Below are 20647 nucleotides of genomic sequence, written 5' to 3' on the forward strand. Positions count from 1 at the left end.
CGGGCGACCTCCAACGTGGCGCCCGCTTAGATGCGCGCAAACGAGTTTGTGACGCAACACCAAACGTTCTGTCAAACGCAATTCACAATTATTATATTAATTATTCTGGAATAGAATTTGTGTAATTAGTGGTTTCAGGCGTTGTGACTAGCTTTGAAGTGGCTGACGACTGGTTAAATGCTGCCATGTTGGAGCTGTGAAGACCAAAGGAAGGGATTTCATTAGTATCACTTTACACTTTATCACATTTTTTTTTTTTCTTGTTAATTTTCTTATTTTTACAAAAACCTGGCTTCCCTAGTGCTCCTTACCTCTAATGGGAATATAATGGGAATACAGCCTGTAACCCAATTTTCTAATGTCAGGTCCATATTTTACACAGCAGCAATCCAGCAAGAAAGCGTTTTTTAAAGTGCAGCCCTGTCCTGTCTCATCATGTCATTTTTTGTTAAAGTGGCCTTGAGAGTCCCAATTTAAATGTTCGCTTTGTGGTTTTGTCGTCGTTTTGTCGCAGCACAGCTCCGTTCCTCCATTTCGGACTTAACCGTGTTATGAGACACTATTATGCGCCACAGCTCCAACCCTGGCATCATTAATGAAATTTGTGGGCTTACTCTGCTGATACGCAAACACATTTCACGGCAACCCAAAACAAGGCTAATGAAATATCGCTTGCTGTGAAGGGTTTTCAATAATGTGATTAAGTTCAGAGGTTTCCTTTCCAATTTACCTGAGAAGCGGCACCTCGGGCCATCTGTGACTCCTACGCCCCTACGCCCACGCCTAGGCTAGTTGTTTTTGTAACTAGTTTAAAAAAAATAAAATAAAAATTATGAGAGAGAGACTTTTTGACTTCAAGGTTATTTTATAGAGAGAGAGAGAGAGAGAGAGAGAGAGAATCCTGTCAGTGAACTTGACCTTGAAGAAATCTGCATACATAAAATGACAAACTATTTCACAAAAACGGAACATTAAAGACTTGCTATATATATATATGTCTTGGGGTTAGTCCTTCGATCTACTTGTCTTCAGAGTCGTCGCTAAATTCACTTTTAATACATCTTTCACAGAGATTTGGATTGTTTTGTTCTATTTTAAACCATTCTGCTCCAGCTTAAAAGAAGAAAAAAAAAAAAGAGCAACAGGTGATTAGGGAACAGCTGTCTCACCCCCTCCCCTCCCGGCCCGCGCACTGAACTGACCGAGCGATGTGGATGTTGATCTCAGGTGCTGTACGAGGACAGCCGCATGGTGACCCTGACCGCGCCCTACCTGGCGGGCTTTCTGGCCTTCAGGGAGACGCCCTTCCTCCTGGAGGCGCTGCGGCGTCTGGAGAGCAGCCGGCCGCAGCTCCTGCCCCAGGTCAGCGGCCGGACACGGATATCGAAGCGATGGCTGATATTTTCGTTGGGCCACGATGACGCATTGGGTATCGCCCATAACTTGTTGGTGGAAAGACATGCTTGATGGAAAAATGCCTGAAAGAAAAAACTTAAAGGGCTGATATTGTGTAGCATCCCAACCCCGGTGCTAATGCAATCAAAGGAAATTACATCCACATCCACCAAAGTGAGGAAGGTAACAGATAGATGCAGTTTATTAATCCACCAAAAGGGAAAACGGGGCTGGTCACCTACGCATAAAATCACACAACTCACAATGAGACGAGGATAAAACCCTTATCATCATTGCACGGGACTCTCGCTTAAAATCCACTGCGATACCAAAACGTGATATTCAAAATGTATTCTAAACACAGTAAAAACACAATACAGTGCCAATGTAGACGACGGTCACCCACCAAAGCTGCTGGAGAAACCTTTACTTTCTAACATCTACCACAGTGCTTGCACATAGATACCAAGGTATGTTCATGTTCATACGCAAAATACAAAATACATAAATTGACGAACATTTATTGCGAATCGAAAGTCAGTGGAACAGGAACGGAAGGTTTTTAGAGGTGGGGCGGATCAATAGAAGCCGACTGCACGCCACACCTGCGTGGTGTTCGATAAAACCATAGAGCGCGACGACTTCAAACTCCGTATTAGCGTGTCGATTTTTAGATGATGTGAAAGCGTCCGGCCTATCCATCCATCCAGCGCCGATGAATTCCTCCTTGAACGTCCGTCGGGCGTCGCAGGAGCGTGGGGTTTGCGGCTCGTCCGAACGCCGCACGGTGTTGTCCCGACGCATATCAACTCGTGCGCCCGACGCGCTCTGGCCTGGTCTGCCGGTCGGACCTCGTCCCGTCTCTCTCCCACCGACCCGCGTTGGTCGCCAGAGACAGGGCCCACTCGCAGCGCTCACCCGCTTTACCACCGCCGTCTGGATCCACGCACACAGACGAGGCGTGGTGATGCGCACGGGTGCGCACCCTTGCGCCTGTGTTTCTACATTCACGTGCACTCATACGGTATCTGTTTCTCCTCACGCCTTTCCTGCACCTATGCCGTTCACCGTACGCCCTGGTGGGATCCAGCGGCCGCAGGCTCATTACTCCATTACTCCGGTGACTGACGGTTCTCAGAAGACCATGTGCCCGCTAAGTCAGCTCTGATCGCTGGAAATCAGCGAGGAGGAGGAGGAGGAGGCGGCGGCGGCGATTTAGTGGAACTCCTGCCCTGAATGAACTTTAACTTGTCAGACCAAGTCTCGAGACGAGCTTTTACCTTTTATACCAGATGTGGGGTTGAAAGGCTTGAGCTGGTAAACACAGGCATATCGGTCGAAAAAATAGCCGTGTTTTGTTAGAGACCGGAAAAAGTGTTTTCAAAGCGGAAAAAGCCCCAAAATGTAAAGCTTGCAGAAATTATCTTATTTTATTTAAAGAGCCTTCGTTTTGCAGTGAATGTGTGGTGTTTATGGTCATAATTCTTAGGCTTATGTAAAATTTCTTAGTTTTACTTGGATAGTTTCCTCTTTTTCTCACATTGAATATAACTAATGATAATGATATCCATATTTTAACGGACTGTAGTACATCCACATGTTGTTGGAAACCGTTCACAGGGTTAGGGTTTGACGCAACAAGACACAACACACTTCTTCTAGATTCAAGCGACGCTAACTGACGTGGCGCTGACATAAACACTGTAAACACAACATAAACACAATATTTTCATCTCGCAATACATAAACGCTTCTGCAATATTCTCTCTGCTCTCATAGCAGTCGAGAGCAAGAAAGCCCGAGAAAGAGTGCAGAAGAGACTAATACCGTTAAGGTACTGTATATCATTTGTAGTATGATTAAAAGCAAATGTTGGTCCATATGATTTCATAATTTTCGGCGATGATTTCATCACCACTGAACCAAAATCTAAGCCGTGGCGTGTTAAATACTGTATGTGTTATTCATACATGTACACATTTAAGTTTAAAATGTTGAAGGGGTTCTAGTTTGTTTATCTCAGATTTAAGATGATGCTGGAAGGTGTGTCTTCCTAATCTCACATCATATATATACATTATATATGATATACTATATACACCATATACATTATATACACTATACTATATACACTATAAACACTATATATACTATATACACTATAAACACAATATACACTATATACTCTATATATACTATATATAGTGTACTATATATACTATATATATATATATATATATATATATATACATGTCATCTCATCACCGTTCTCAGTCTCGTTCCCGCAGTCTGTCAGTAGATTCAAGATTCAAGAGATTTATTTGTCACTTACATAAACATACGTTCATACATACTGTATATGCAGTGAAATGTCTTTGCAACGCACCCGGAGATTACACACGATAAGCCGTACAAATACTAAAATATTCACTACACCAGCGTTCGCAATGGCCAGGCCCCCTTATCGTGAAATAACACAAGGTCCTCGCTTATCGACCAATTCGCCCAACGTCCTGGTGCGAGGAACGGAACTCGGCCGCTAAGTGGAACTAAGCCAGCAAAGTACGAGATGAATTGTGACCATAAAACATTTGAATTGGAGCAAAAAATAAATTGTAAAACTAAAAAAATGTCAAAGATACAAGACTGTGTACATAAAAACCAACTACTCATCCCCCTAAACTATTGCAAATGAAACCTTGACCTCCAACTACTCATATAGGACAACGACCGGTGAAAGGTGGACCATGTCGGAATCATCTCTTAAGTCTCTTGTTTTTTTTTTGTGTGTGTGTGTTTCTTTTTTTTTTTTTTCTATTTTTTTTTCATATTTTGAAAGTTTAGGTGTTGAAGATCCCACTCAGTATAACAAGTTTTAGGATCACTAAATACTTTGTAGTTGGTGTATTTTGTCAGCAAAATAAGCTTATTTTCGTCTCTGTGTCTGGGCCTGCGGCTCATTCTGTGGGCATGGATGTTACTCTTTGCATGTCTGGTTTCGCTGGCTGTTGTTCCAGAGTTTAGTTTGGAAACCCTCCCATAAACAAAACGCAACACGGAGTCATTTCAACAGACAAATGCTTGTTTTCGGTTTGAAAGTTCCGCAAGTTTTTTTTCTCTCAGCATATTTTCAAAACAGAATTTTGGAGTTACTCACCCGTTGTTGAACTCACAACCACAGCGCAAACAGCGATCTTTTGGTTCCTTTGATGCACGCATGCAGAGCACAAAAATCCTTTGATATTCCGCGTGATGTCAAGTCAGAATGAGAAACCGTTTTGATAAAAAAAGGGTTATAAATGAACCTGGACGGCACCAGGTCTTCGCATGGTAATTTGTTATAAAAAGAACAGATAAACAGCAGGAGCAGGACATGTCACTTCTCCATGAAAACATACCATCACTGCGTTTGTATTTATTATGAGAAGAGGGGGACAAAGGCTGTCAATAATATCACTGAACTGGCAACGCGAGGCAGCGGGCTGCGGGGTGCTCCCAGAATACAACAATTCCCAGAAGGCAGTGGTTAGAGGTTTGAAATGTGAAAGATCTGAAACGGGCCACTTTCTTAAAACTGTCCTTTTTATAAGACAATAAAGACAGCAAATGAGAATGTTGAGAAATTAGAATAATAGAGGGGTCATGCTAGTACAGTGAGCATGAATTTAGAATGGAGAAAAGACTGTAATTATAAATATTAACGATAACTAAATACTTAGGGAGAGTATCATATATTTTCACGTGTTATTTTTTGTACTCTACACCTGTGTGTGTGTGTGTGTGTGTGTGTGTGTGTGTGTGTGTTGTGTGTGAACCAATCTTTACATTCTACATACTGCACTGGCTAATGGGTACATTTAAATTTTCAGCAACGCATGCATGCGCACGGAGAGCGGAGCTAAAGTTTATGGGATGAGTAGTTCCTTTTTATGTACACAGTCTTGTATCTTTTTCGTTTTCAAATTTTTTTTTGTTCCAAATCAAATGTTTTTTCACTTTTCATCTCATACTTGGTTGACCTTGTTGCAGGCTTAAACTCTTTTAGATAAGGATTTTCTGAAACGTGTGAATGAATGGGAAATTCACTTCCTATAACGGAGCGCTTCATAAAGTGAGTTGAGCTCTATTTCTCGAGAAATTTAGAATATTTAGGATACGAAATCAAGGCTTCACGTACAGTATATCATGTGGCCTGTCATCTTCTCTGAACACACAGGGTGTTGACCTTCTAACCTGAATCTGTGCAACATAGACAAAAAATGAATTTCCCAAAATCATTTCCTGTAAGAATTTAGCTTTTATTCCTGGGAAAAGACACTGTAGACTATGTCATTTTCTAAACAGATTAGCATGTTTTAAACTGTCTTTCCTATCGGCAGGTTGTCTTGGTGGATGGGAACGGTGTCTTCCACTACAGAGGTGAGTCAGGCAGATTCATGTTATTTGGACAGACCTACACTTTCCGTTGCAGCCCACTTGCCACTTAAAAGCCGAAGAAGTTCTGATTTTTCTACCATACGACTTGCTGGCACACGGCATTGACATGACATTATTTGGCATTTTGAAAAATGTCAGCCTCGCAACAATTTTTCCTGACCATAAAATGTGTTCATATTGTGTTAAGTATATCCCACTATTTAATTGCTGTGGTATTTAAAAAGACTGAACCCGCTGTGATCTGGTGATGGACCTCGCCTCCTAACCCCCTGATCAATCCCAAGTCTGATTGGTAATCAACTGCTACAGTCTACTGCTGATGACCCGCTATCGATTTGGGTTTGACCGCCTCGTTACTGGGAACTCCCCAGAGTTTGGTCTGGCGTGTCACCTCGGAGTGCTGTCTGGACTTCCCTGTGTGGGCGTGGCCAAGAACCTCCTGCAAGTCCAGGGAGTGACCAAGAGCCCAGAGCACCAGGCGCAGGTGAGAGCATCACCATGTCCAATCAAAACAAGGCGTTACTTTTTGACCTTTCCCACTTCTCAAGTGACAGCTGATCCCCTTTCACTAACCTGGGACTAACCTGGTACTGATACTAACTTGGAACTAAACCTGGTACTGGTAGGGAGAACCCAGATACTAACCTGGCGCTAACCTGATACTAACCTGGTACTGGGACTAACCTGGTACTGGTACTAACTTTGTACTAAACCTGGTAATGGTAGGGAGAAATCTGATACTAACCTGGCGCTAACCTGATACTAACCTGGTACTGGGAGTAACCTGGTACTGGTACTAACCTGGTACTGTGACTAACCTGATACTAAACTGGTACTAGGAGTAACCTAGTACTGGTACTAACCTGGTACTGCAACTAACTTGATACTAATCTGGTAGTTGGTCTAACCTGGCACTGACCTGGTAATAACTCAATATGAACCTGGTATTGGTAGTAACCTGGTACTAACCTGATACAGGCACTAGCCTGTTACTGGTACTAACCTGGTTTTAACCTGGTACTTTACTAACCTGGCCTGGAGAGACCAGACCCAACAGCAGAAGTAAATCAATGGATGGAAATAACCTGCGACTAAGGGCTAAAAAAACGTTTTCACTGCTGTTTTGAACATATTTTCTTTCGACAAGAACTCTGGTTCTTATCTCTTATTGCCTTTTTTTTAACTTCACATCTACTGATCGATTTGATTTTTATTTATTTTTTGGTCCCATGAGGTGGGGGGTGATATCTTTTCATCCCAGGGTGCTGTATTCATTTTGAATGTTCGTATCGACGTATCCCGACCACACCTCGCCACGCTGCTTTATCAAATTCAGCGCTGATCGCTGTATTCTTTCTGGGAAAGGCGGCGGACCCCGCCACCAACAACCAAAACAGCATATAGAGGAGCGCATGCATCACGCCAATAAATGGAATGGTTGTTTCTTATCAGGTGCCACCTACAAAAAAGTATCTGTTGTGTGTTTCTTTTTTTTTTTTAAACACAATCCTGTTCTGGATTACCACTTTAAGTTCAAGGATACAGGCCAGAAGACAAGGATCAAGCACTCGCCGTAAACGCTTCCCCACCATGTCTTTTGTGCCTTATGCTTCTCTTCCCCTTTCTTGCATCAGGCATTACGTCTATAGGAGCCATTGTGTGTTCGGGGACGCTGTTTTTTTAAATAGTTTATTTTTCAACAGAGCTGTTGACCTTCACAAGGGCCATGGGATTAATGGAATAGCGTGGAAGAAGTTTCAGAACCATAAGCATTTTTCTTCTCCACTGTAAATACGTGCGTGCGTGCGTGCGTGCGTGCGTGCGTGCGTGCGTGCGCACGCGCTCATTTGACAGATGGACTATTGTTATAAACCAGGTGCGTCCCCGTGAACTAAATGCAAATGTGACTTTTTGCATACCCATCACGCTGGAACAACCACCTATTAGTGCATGAATACCTATGGGAAAGCAAAAAAATATGGATTTCATTAATATGCAAATGTTTTCTTTGTTTCAGTCTGGGAGGCTCCTTTGATCTGTTGGAGAATCCAGACCAAACAAAGTTGCAGTTTGAATTGTGTGTGAGGTCAGAAATAATGTTGTTCTTGTTCTCCTTTTCTTTCCCTGATCTGAAGGGTCCAAGGTTACGGGTTGACTTCTCTCCCTCCATTCATCGTACCGTCGAAGCCATTCTTTATTTTTTTTTTCCAATATCTTTATTTTTTTTTTATTTTTTCCTCTCACACACCACCGGACTTATTGTGACAAATATCGGGCACCTCGATATTTACAAAATAACCCAGATTGGCCGATTGTGGGATTAACCCATGGAACAGGAAGAGACATTTAGAGTGTGTATGTGTGTGTGTGTGTGTGTGTGTGTGTGTGTGTGTGTGTGTGTGTGTGTGTGTGTGTGTGTGTGTGTGTGTGTGTGGATTGGGATACCGTACATTAAGTGTTGCCGTTTACACTGGAGCCAGTGGGGCACGTTGCTTTAAAGCAGGATGCCAAACACGGTTTGGATTGGGCCCAATACTTTTATTTAATGAATTAATTTTAAATTTTACAATCTGCAGTTGGATGTCTGCACACATACATGACCGGTCAAATCAGATGGTTGCATGGATTGCCACTTTAAAGTGTCCACATGCTTCAGCATCAGAGATACTTCAATCTCCCTCCGGCCTTTTAATATATATTATATGTTATTATTTAAATTATACAGTACTGAAATCTTTGGAACATTATATCCTATCTCTTCCCGAGAGACTCCATCCAATTAGACTGCAGCCAGCAGTTTGGCAGCATTCAGAACCGGCATCACCGCGTGTAATTGCCTGGTGGGAAATCAGCTTTGGGAATGGATCCGTGCAACCCAAACTGTTTTTACGTTGCAGAACTACATCTCATCCGATGAGGCGTTTTGAAATACCAGATACACACATGCACACACGCACACGCCCGCGGGGGGGCGAGGGGGGCGAGGGGGGTGCCCCCAAGGCGTCAGCGAGACATTTGAAAAAATATAAATAAATTCCATCTCGCGCCAGCCGGAGCTGTTTCCGATACGACCCTTTTGAATATGCCAAATGAGAACCTTTATTAAGACAACAGGGTGGACGTCACAGGTGCAACCCGCGACGGTGTGTCTGCAAAAAAAAAAAAACGGCGTTCCCATGGGAACCGCAACGAAATAAGTCGCGTTTTCCGAACAAATGCCAAAACCACACCTGCGCGACCATCTCGCTTACTTCGCGGAAGGATCCTGTGCGGAACGGAGCGGACGGAGAGAGAGAGAGGTCAAAGTAGAAGTGTCGCTGTTCACACGCTGCGTGTGCGGCGCCTGACAAAGCGCCGATAAGATCTGACAAAAATCCTTCTTTTTTTTTTCCCCCCTGCTTTCCTCACCTGACCTCCGTTTGTCACTACATTAGCCAAAGCGAGAGCTGTTCCAACCAATACAATGTGCCAATTTGGCGTGTTTCCATCAGCGAAGTTTAAGGGAAATTAACCCATCGACCCGAATTTCTACGCTCTGATATTCAATGCCAATAAATGGCTCCTCTTTGTCGGCTGGATTTACAGGCTTGCGCTATAACAGTCACGTAAAAATGAACAAGAAAGAGACTAATTCATTAATAATCGCAATCATTTCTTCTTGATGATTCATCCTCAGCTAAAATGCCACCCGGGCCTCACCCCCGGGACGGCTCTCGCTCCTTCAGGCCCCAGTGTCTCCCATTCCTCTCCTTCTCCCGTCCACGCCCCTGTATCACTCTCTCTCTCTGTCTCTTTCTCTCTTTCACTCTCTTTTTTTGTGGTTCTTTATAGTGCACTGATTGCCTGGCCCCAAGTCAAACTGCTGTGTTATTGATGGCCGGCTTTGTCTCCTGCTGTCCTGGCTGTGGTCCTGCATTTTGCTGAATCTCTCTGCCCCCCCACACACACACACACACACACACACACACACACACACACACACACACACACACACACACACACACACACATTGTTGGCCTCTTCCCAGGGCTCCTCTGGCTGCGGCCCCTCCCGTCTTCCCCGCTGGCACCTCTTCTGTAATCAGTCATAGTAGAGCGGACGCTCCATCCATCACGGAGGATAAGCTCCCTTCATCGCCCCGCCCAGGCCACGGGACCGCCGGAAAAAAACCCGCACCTGCGAACGCGCGGCCGGGGTTCGGCCCCGGCGTGGTGACGTTGCAACCCTGTCGCTAAATCACAGTGTTAGCCCAAGGACTCGCCACCGGTATTTATAGCCCGGGCCATAAAGTGTGGAACCGGCCGGTCCAAAGCGTATCTATAGGGTCCGGGGCCGACGTCACGCCGGACGACCTTCATGTGCCATGAAATGATTGGTTCACAAAGTTTTTTTTTTTTTTGTTTTGTTTTTTTTAACTTGTGTAACCTTTACTCTTGGTTTCAGTTTTTTCATTGATTCTCTACTTTTGATGGAGGCCTTTACAGGTGCGGCGCAAATAAAGATGACTCGAGATCTAAACTGGCCGTCGACCTTCGCGATATCCTCTGAATTTATCCGTACAAAGGAGTCACGGCTAAATCAATAACAGGTTGAAGTTCCCGGGCGCGTGGGATCAACAGGGTGCAGCGTCGGTGTCACCCGACGTCGGTGACGGTTGGGATTCTTTTATCTCCGCAGATATCTGCTCTGCTGCGAAAGGGAGGCGACAGCTTCCCCCTGACGGCCGCCTCGGGGAGAGTGCTGGGAAAGGTAAGGCAGAGGACAGTCGTGTGTAAATAAAAAATTTAAAACAAACTGCCGCAGCACCGTAGGGCCGGGCCGCCCGCTTCCCAGACCAAATTCCCAAAAGGAATCCGGGGAAGGCTCTCGCTGTGCCGGAGCTTTTACGGTATGACAGTACGTACGGTGCCGTCGAATCGGACTACGGTCGTCCCTCAAAATGTGTTGCTTGTGCTTTAAATGTCGGCAGCGTTTTTACAAATTGGTTATATTTCCGTCGCTATAATGACGATTACGAACGGAGCTGATGAGGAAACCGACGTCATAGACGGACATCTGATCCCTGAACCGGAAAATAACCCATTTACTGCGAAAGGAAGAGAGGGACAAGGAGGAGGAGTCCACCCTACCCCTCTACTCTACCTCTACCTCCCTCTACTCTACCTCTACTCTACCTTTACCTCCCTCTACTCTACCTTTACCTCCCTCTCTTTACTTTACCTTTAACTCCCCTACTTTACTTCCCTCTACTCTACCTTTACCTCCCTCTACCTCCCCTACTCTACCTTTACCTCCCCTCCTCTACCCCTACTCTGCCTCCCTTGACTATCTTGCACTTTTCTACTCCCTCTAATCAACCTACTGTATATCAACCTCTATTCTGCTCTACCTCCCTCTACTCTACCTGTACTATACCTGGTGTATTCTCTATCTCGCTCTACTTTACCTCTACTCTACCACTACTGTACTCCACCTCCCTCTACTCTCCTCTACCTCTGCGATACCTCTACTTTACCTATAGTCTATTCTACCTCTACTCTACCTCTAGTCTACTCTATCTTGTTCAATTCTACCTCTATCTCTATTCTTCCTCCCTCTATTCAACCTATATTCTACTTTACCCCCATCTGCTCTACTTCAATTCTACCTCTATTTTATCTCTATTCTACCTCCCTCTATTTAACCTATATTCTACTTTACCTCCATCTGCTCTACCTCTAGTCTCCCTCTGGTCTACTCTACCTCCCTCTACTCTCCCTTTCTTCTACCTCTACTCGACTCAACCAATTCTCCACCTCTACCTCTAGTCTACTCCTCTACTCAACTCCACCTCTGTCAGCTCTATCTGTACTCTACCTCTAGTGTACTCTATATTGCTGTATTATAACTCTGCTCGACCTCCCTCTATTCAACCTAAATTCTACCTCTACCCTGTATCTCCCTATGCTCTACCTCTTGTTGACTGATCTTTCTATATTCTACCTCTCTCTATTCAGCCTATATTCTACATCTTCTTTGGGCTGCTCCCGTTAGGGGTCGCCACAGCGGAACATCTGCCTCCAATACCTTCTGTTCTGCGCATCTTCCTCCCTTTCAGCAACCACCTACACGTCCTCCCTCACCACATCCATAAAGCTTCTCTTTGGCTTTCCTCTTTCGCTCTTGCCTGGCGGCTCCATCCTCAGCATCCTTCTCCCAATGTAACTCTCAATGTAATCTCTCCTACACACGTGTCCAAACCATCTCAATCTCGCCTATATTCTACATCTACTCTACCCTATCTCTACCACTATTCCACTCTACCTCCCTCTGTTCTACCTGTACTCTACCTCTATTCTACCTCTACTTGACTCCACCTCTACTCTAGCTCTGCTCTACATCTACTCTGCAGGGAACTGATAGGGGAATCCACCATTTTCGTAAAGAAAATAAACGATTTTATTTCTGATGATAGCTTGTCAATAGAAAGATGTGGACCATCATATCGTCCATCGTTTGACATTCATCTGTTTGTTTACATGGGTGCGTGGTTGATTCACGACACTCTGGAACCATCTCTCTCCGTAACTCACCCCTACAACTCCACGTTCCCAGGCCCTGCGTAGCTCTGACAGCAGCACTAAACCGGTGTACGTATCTGTGGGCCACAAGATCAGTCTGGACACCGCAGTGCGCCTCACACACTCCTGCTGCCTCTACCGTGTCCCTGAGCCCATCAGGCAGGTAGTAACACACACACACACACACACACACACACACACACACACACACACACACACACACACACACACACACACACACACACACTTGAGGTGTGCAACGTAACCGTGGATTTGCTGAACAATGGACATTGTGTTATTGGAATTGAATTGAGACACAGAGCAATGATGGAGAAATACACCAGAGATTTAGAGTTTGAGGCTTCAGCTTATCTCAGACAATACAGAACAGAAAAGAAACAACCAGTCAGTTACGTAATGGACTCATGGACTCAGGTCCTACCAAGCAGAACATTTAAGCTGTTTAAGATGTTTCGTTTTAACATTAATGCACTTTTTTTTTTTTGCAAGTTGTAAGCTATGGTGACCCCCCCCCACCTCAAAACTGAGAATAAAGCAAAATAAGAGGAAAATAAAATAGCAACAAGTCCCTAAATTAACCAAACAAGTGAATCTCCCATACTTTTGAAGGGCAAGAAGAGCAGGTAGTATGTAGGTATTTCGACTACATTATAGCAGGAACTTTGTGGATTTATACTATACATATCTGTCAAATGTAAATACACGTTTAATATGTCTATTGTCTACAATGGTCCTTATCATCTAGATATCTTGGCACCTTGGAGATAAGCTGGTCAGATCTATTATCACTGGACCGTATCGAAGCAGTTGAAGAGGAGGCCAAAGGAATGCTTTTGTTTCTTGACTCACTTTACGTCATAAGTGACTGTTCTTAAAACCTCCACTAGACGGCGCTGTTCTCCTATCGTCCACACGTATTTGCCTTTGACTTCCTGCTGCCCGCACTGCACTGCACCGCACTGAGTATATAGTATGGACACACACACACACACACACACACACACAAAAAGCCCACACACAGATCGCACCCCTCACGATCAGGGAAGCTGCAGTGGTGGTGGATAACTTATTGTGTGTGTGTGTGTGTGTGTGGGGGGGGTACGGGGGCAGTAGAGATAGCATCAGGACCACACTGTTTCACCTCGCTCTCTCCTTCTCTCTCCATCTGTTTTCCTCTTCCCGTCTTTCATATTCTCTTTTTTATTTTTACTTACTCTCTCTCTCCTTCTCCCACATTATCCACCTCACCTCTCTCTTTCTCTCTCCCTCTGTGTTGGTTTCGCAGTTCTTTCAATTTATCTCTATCTTTGTCTCTTTCTTCCCTGAAATCCTCCCAGAGAGACAGTGCAGAACGTTTCTCCGTCCAACCAAACAAAATGTTTTCCTTCTGCACTCCTTTAAAAACCAGCGTTTTGGTTTTCACATGGAGGTGATGGTGTCATCCTGCCTCCATTCTCCTGTTCACTGTCAAGGTCAAGCTGCGTATCAGCCTGCTGGAACTTCACACACACACACGCACGCACGCACGCACGCACGCACGCACGCACGCACGCACACACACTCAGTCACAGATGCATACACAGTCACCTACACTCTTGAGGAAAATAAAAACACCCTCAGGCACACATACACTCATGAACACACACATACAAGAAAGACATATAAACAAATAGAAACTGGATGCAAATGCAACTACATGCGCAGCCTCACACATGCACAGTAATCAATTTTAATTCAAACAAAAACACACACACACAGGGAGAATAAACAATGCCTCCATCACGCCAACGCACAAACATATGCTGCTCGCACACACACACACTCACCCACCAACACCTGCTTACATCTGGCTTGTGTTTTTGGTGGGAAATGTTACAATCGACATTCATTCCCAGGACAAATGTCCCTGCAGTACTCACAGGTATTCATCGGTTCCAGCTCCGACCGGCAGTGATGGAAACGTTACACCTGGGTAGACAGCCAAATTTTCGCCCCTTTACCGGTGCAATGCTATGACGCGCGTTGAAGTTCCAGATGTTGCCGCGTACATCGACAGGAATATCCGCGTATCATCCGATCTTTTCATGTCCAATTTAAAATCCAAAATCAAAATCAGAAGTTATTTACTTTTTCCGTGAAATGTTTTGAGTGTGGGGACCACTCCGACCGCTCCCTCCTGCCCCGCAGACCCTGGTCTGGTAGAGTGTTGTTTGTTGTAAGATTTGCATGGGTGTGTATGTGTTCTAGGCTAATATGAGTGGCATTAAAATTGCAGGACAGTTGTGAAGCACGCAAAGGCAGGAGAGTTATGGGCCACCCTACCCACACAGCTCACACCCCACCCATCCCGCAAACCCTAGGGGCACGGTGATGGTCGTCTGCCCCGTCGTACGCCCAGCCTTCATATTGATTCCAGTAACAATTTCACAAAACAATTTGTTTTGAGGTGTCAAGTCAACGTTCCATGAATGTCTGCTTGAACAGCTATGAGCTCAGACGGAAGGCATGGAAAATTCATAGTTCGTATTCCATGTTCTATGATGAAAGGTTCCCTCCGGTGCTTTCCATTGGCCGGTTGCACTAAAACTCTTAACCCCATCAATTCCCATGTGAGTGAACAAAATTTCTGACTCCTGAGCCAATATCTATTGTGTTCTGTCACTGGCTGGTTGTCTTCATGTGAATATCTCACTGTTTTCCCTCCTGGATTATTGTCTTATCTTTAAGTTATTTATTTATGAATAAAAAAAAAGTTTTTATTACTGGGCATACTGTGTAATGACACCAGGCCGCCTCTTATCATTACTGCAAAGTCTGTCTTTCCATTTTTCACCTCATAAGCAAGTGCAAGCAACACTGCAACGGCCCAAACAACATATTTTGGCCTCAAGATCTCATTCCAAGAGTGAAAGTGGTCATGTTTTCCATTTGTATACTGTACATACAGTCGTTGTGGAACTTCACATTCCCCAGGGAGGGACACTTGGAATTGTTTGGCAGGTACACTATTCCACCGAAAAACAAGTGGTTTACTTGTGTTGTGTTATTTGTGCAATGTTAAGGAAAAGCAGTGGCTCAAGCCGGTGTCTGGCATAAGGTGATGGATCTGAATGCCTCCTCAAGTTTCCTCTCCTACTTCCAAAGACGTGCACTCAAGGCTAAATCGAGAGTCCACTGCCCCTCGGTGCGATGGAGTGGTTTCCTATTCAGACCAGCCGGGAAAGGCTCCATCGTTCCCCGAGCGGGTAAAGGGGAGGTAAAAGAAAATGGATGGACAGACGGATGATTTTAATACTCGCAAATGAGGAAAAGGGTAATTCTTGCACGGGGGGATTGGACTGGAATTCTCCAGGGCAGCAGCTTCATTACATTATTTTGGCCCGCTTTCCCATCCTCTCTCCTTCCCTCTATTCCACTTTACTTCCCGTCCATCACTGCAATTAAGAAAAGGCAGCAGGACAAAGCGAGACAGAGAGAGATGAAAGGAGAGAATGGCATGTTAGTTGAATACTGCGGCGGAGAGCTGATAGTTTGTTAGCGCACTGCAGCAGGGGAATCTTCTGTACACACACACACACACGCACAAACAGACTAAAGACTAATTCACTCTCCCTCACATTATTACGTTTTGGTCCTTCTTTGACGGGCCACGCTTCACTTAGAGCTTTGAAGATCGTGGTGTGTGTGTCGAAAGCAGTTTAAACGCCCGCATCACGCACCTCCTGTTGGAATCCGGTGGTCATGTGGCGTTGTAGCCTCGACAAGCAACACAAGGAAGGAAAGAGGCGTGGCTTGGAAGCCCCCAGATGGAGAGCAAAAAATATCAAGGAAGTCCCCAGATCAAACACAATAGTACCGTGGTGGCATAAACGTATTAAAGTACCAACCTTTGTGTTCATATAAGTAGGTGCAGCAGAAAAATATTCAAAAATGCCGAAGTTCTATTTTGACAATTTTACCATCGGCATTATGATTCCCAAACCGATATTCCCCAAATCCACCAAACAAAGGGGGAAATGTGGGGATCCTTGCTGTTTTCGCAGAGATGTGGGGGGAATCTGTGCAGTTTTACTGTGAAATGCAGCATTTTCCCCACAAGGGAAAGAGGACGCTCTTTTAATACTTTCATAATCCTATACTTTCATAATCTCTCATAATGTTTCATGAAATTGTAAGGCTGAATTGCAATGCTCAATCACAAAATCGCAGTACAAAAGAAACACGCATTGAATAGGCAGTGAGACAACAAATTAGGAGGATTGTGCCAATTTACAGTCCTAGTTAACAGGGCTGGACAATATGTTGTATTTCATGGTACATCTGAACCCTTTTACAGTATCGCAATGTTTTTTACCATCGTCATGATATTTGTTGCATTGTTCTATCTTTTACTCAAATAAATCTGACAGCTGTCATTTGCAGTGGTATCAAACATGACTTGGAATGAAACTGAATTGGAAATACTGAATTTGGGAGTAGTTGCTGCTAGTTGCTGTACCATTGAAGGACTACGGCTGATCACAGCGTGAAACTGTTCCTGGTCAATACACACAAAAAACATGTGGCCGCGATACACACACACACACACACACACACACAAGGGAACATACAGACAATCAATGAGCACAAAACATTAACATGAGCACATAATATGTGCACATGCTCACAGGCCCAGTCAAACACAAAACGAACATTGAAAGTATACACACACACACACACGTACACACACAATGCCTGCACACATGCCCTTCACACACATACTTAACATGCATTCTTAATGAATTGGGGAGTTCCACTAATGGACGGTAGCAAAGCAAACGCCTAATGTCCTCTAACCCTCCTGCCCCGGATATCAGCTGGTAATATGGCTCTAAGGAGCAGCTTTCCGTCAGAACTGCGCTTGTTCCTGTCTCTGTCTGAGTGCTCTGCGCTCACCGGAAGCCTCTAATTAAGTTTTCCATCTCCATATCTCTCTCTCTCTCTCTCTCTCTCTCTCTCTCTCTCTCTCTCTCTCTCCGCACGAGAAACCCTTTATTTGTCGGGTATGGCGGGAAAAAACCCCAGTTGATCTATTATTGTCAGCGCACAAGCTACGGCAAAGCGTTTTTTTTTAAATTTGTTTTGTTGTTCTTTCCGATCTTGTAAGTGGCGGAGGAAGTGACATTCAAACAGCAGCTCCTACCCCAAAAACAAAAACAGTTAAACGTTACATGTGTGGTATTTTCGAGGAACCTTGGATGACCTACAGCAGTTGTATTCAAACTGTGGTGTGCGCCCTCCTAGTGGGGCACACCACACCACACCTAGGTGATTTGACATGACTAATTACATTTCATGCCACACATTTATTTAAAAAAATCTAAATATTATGGGATAATAGTTTATGCTTAAAATAATAACATTTGTTCATATTTTAATTTTTTTTCGTTATTATTATTATTATTATTATTATTATGATTTATTTTTTCATTAGTTGTGCACTTTTCTGTGTGAAGAGGCAATAAAAGCCACAAATGAATGTGACTGCTCCACCCGGTTTACTATAAACTATGTTATTTGGCATATGACACATTTTTTTATTTGTACTTTTAAGTCCTTGAAATCCTGGTGGGGGGGGGGGTGCAAAAGGCTTGAATACCACTGATCTACAGCAACATCTACATGGTTAATAATCCGCCATCTCTACAGTCAACCTCTCAGGATCACAGATGACACAAACAAAGTAAGCATAATTTTAACTTAAGGTGAATTCATTTTTTTTATGTTAAATTTATTTAACTGTATTTAGATTAATATGAGAGGAGAATGAAGGTGTATCACTTGAAAAACGTATTCACATAGAAACCTAACTTAGCCCTTCACCACCTTCCGTCGCCTCCATGCAAGGAGCACATTTTACCTGAATCCCCTGGCTCAGTTCACCTCTCCGACTAACTCTAACCCCGCTACACGCACGCATACACGCACACACACACACACACCATACCGCGCTCAGTGTTTCTGTGCCAGATGAGCTGACAGAAAATGCCAACGCAGTGCAGCTCCATTCAGCAGCTTGAGGAAACAGATGGAATTTCAATGTGAATGACAGGTGATGGAGCGTGGCATGCACAGAATAAGTGTGTGTGTGTGTGTGTGTGTGTGTGTGTGAGGGGGGGAAAAAAAAAATATATATATATATATATATATATATTTGGGTTAGTTTGTGTCTGGAGGTGTTCCGCACAACATAAAACAGATCCTGTTTGGATTCTTATACTTTATTTTTAACTAAGTTCATCATTAGATGCAACAGCACTAAAAGAAAAACACCTTGTAACAAAACAATGTATAATGGTGTCACTTTATATGGTGTTATTTTGTAATAACCTTCCAAAATGGGACAAATCTGACCTTTACTATGTAATAACACCCACATTTTGTAATAGCTTTGTAATTAACATGTTGAACCCTATATATAATACGTTTGTCACCATATTATTACCATATTGTTATGATTCGGTGGTTATTACATATTGCAGGGATTACAGAAAAGTGTTTATTTTTTTAAATGTGACACAAAGGAAGATATGAGTGTGTTAAATAATGTCTAAATAATGTTAATTAATAATCTTCCACACATTGACTTATTACATATATTCATAAAATATTGTTATATGCAATAAGTAATAACCATTGCATCATGTAATACGTTATCAATAAATGTGGCACCGCATATTACTGCAATCAATATGTTTATTATAAAATGTGGGTGTAATTACATAATTCATGTCAAACATTATGGAAATATACATTTTGGCAAGTTATTGGAAAATGCAGAATTATTACATACTATAATGTATTGTTACTCACTTCATGACAAAATGTATGTGTGTGTGTGTGTGTGTGTGTGTGTGTGTGTGTGTGTGTGTGTGTGTGTGTGTGTGTGTGTGTGTGTGTGTGTGTGTGTGTGTGTGTGTGTGTGTGTGTGTGTCCTCTTGCTCTCATCCTCTGTCTCATACCACCTCATTGCTCCCGAGCTCCGACTTTTATTCGGGGAAAAAACTTTTTTTTTCTTCTTTTTTGCTCAGACTTTGTCGTCCTGGTGGCGCCTCTCTCCCTCCGGCCGACTTTCATCCATCTACCCCCCCCCCCCCCGCCGGGCTGCATCTCCCCTCCTTGAATTATTCAGGCGTGTGCACACACACATACACACACACACACCCGCACACACACACACACACACACACACACACACACACACACACACACACACACACAAATACACTTCAGACGCCACTGCAGATACCAGACATACTGTTGTCTGCTTGGTCTCACACACACACACACACACACACACACACACACACACACACACACAAACACTAACACATACACGCTAACATGCACACACACACACACACACAAACACGCGCACACACACACACACACACACACACACACACACACCATAGCAATCACAAAATTACAAACGGATAGTCCCATAACAGATGCAGCTCTGTGAGAACGCGGAGAATTTACTAAATATGAAAAACTACATCCAGTGGTTAAAAAAAACAAATCCTGGCACTTTATTTTTTTGGCCATTTTTAAAGGCGGTTAAATGTTTTCCTCATTCTTAGTTTTGATTTTTATCCAGATTGAGTTCGAGATCGATTGGAAATATAGGCTGCCATATAGCGGACATAGGGTTTTTTTTTCCTTCCCAAACTCTAAAAAATAAAAAAGACCTTGAAAAACTAAAACACCACGGGGAAAAGTACTTCAAATATTAGAGATCCGAGTCTCCCAGAAAGTCTCTCTTCTTGTGAAAACCTTTGCACAGCAAACACAGATTTCTGGTTTTGGGTGTTAAGTAGTCGTGTTTCCTGCACAGCAGAGATGAAAAAAAAAAACTGTGAGACTTCTGTTGTGGGTTTAAAAAGAAATACCTTCATGTGGATTCCTAGATCCCACATCATCCCATCATTACGCACTGGCTAAAACAAAAACATTTCGATTTGCGTTTTCATCACGTTTCCATTTTGGACCTGGGGAGACTGCGCGCTAGGAGGCTGAGTTTGGAAGAAATATTCAGCAGCCATCCACAGGTTGGGAGCTGGTTTGACTGGGGGTGCTGAGGGGAGGCGGCAAAAAAACAAAAAAAAAACGTGCTCAATGTGCTCTTTGTTTGTTTGAGCCAAATTTTCTGAAATGTTGCTGTTTAACATTCTGCTGCTGCAGATCCTTCCTAT

At 43.7% G+C, this 20647-nt stretch overlaps 1 protein-coding gene across 2 annotated transcripts in view; it reads left to right on the forward strand.

The window, feature by feature from the left end:
- The window catches only part of LOC307229842 (endonuclease V-like), a 52858-nt gene that overhangs the window by 1586 nt on the left and 30625 nt on the right, over positions 1-20647 (forward strand). For both annotated transcript variants that reach the window (XM_079999936.1, XM_079999937.1), the window contains exons 3-7: positions 1228-1362; positions 5775-5814; positions 6204-6316; positions 10510-10581; positions 12427-12555. In XM_079999936.1, coding sequence (XP_079856062.1) covers positions 1228-1362; positions 5775-5814; positions 6204-6316; positions 10510-10581; positions 12427-12555 — 489 coding nt within the window. The remainder of the gene's footprint in view (positions 1-1227; positions 1363-5774; positions 5815-6203; positions 6317-10509; positions 10582-12426; positions 12556-20647) is intronic.

The sequence above is a fragment of the Zeus faber genome (genome assembly GCF_960531495.2).
Source record: "Zeus faber genome assembly, chromosome: 4".
In the NCBI taxonomy this organism is placed as follows: domain Eukaryota; kingdom Metazoa; phylum Chordata; class Actinopteri; order Zeiformes; family Zeidae; genus Zeus; species Zeus faber.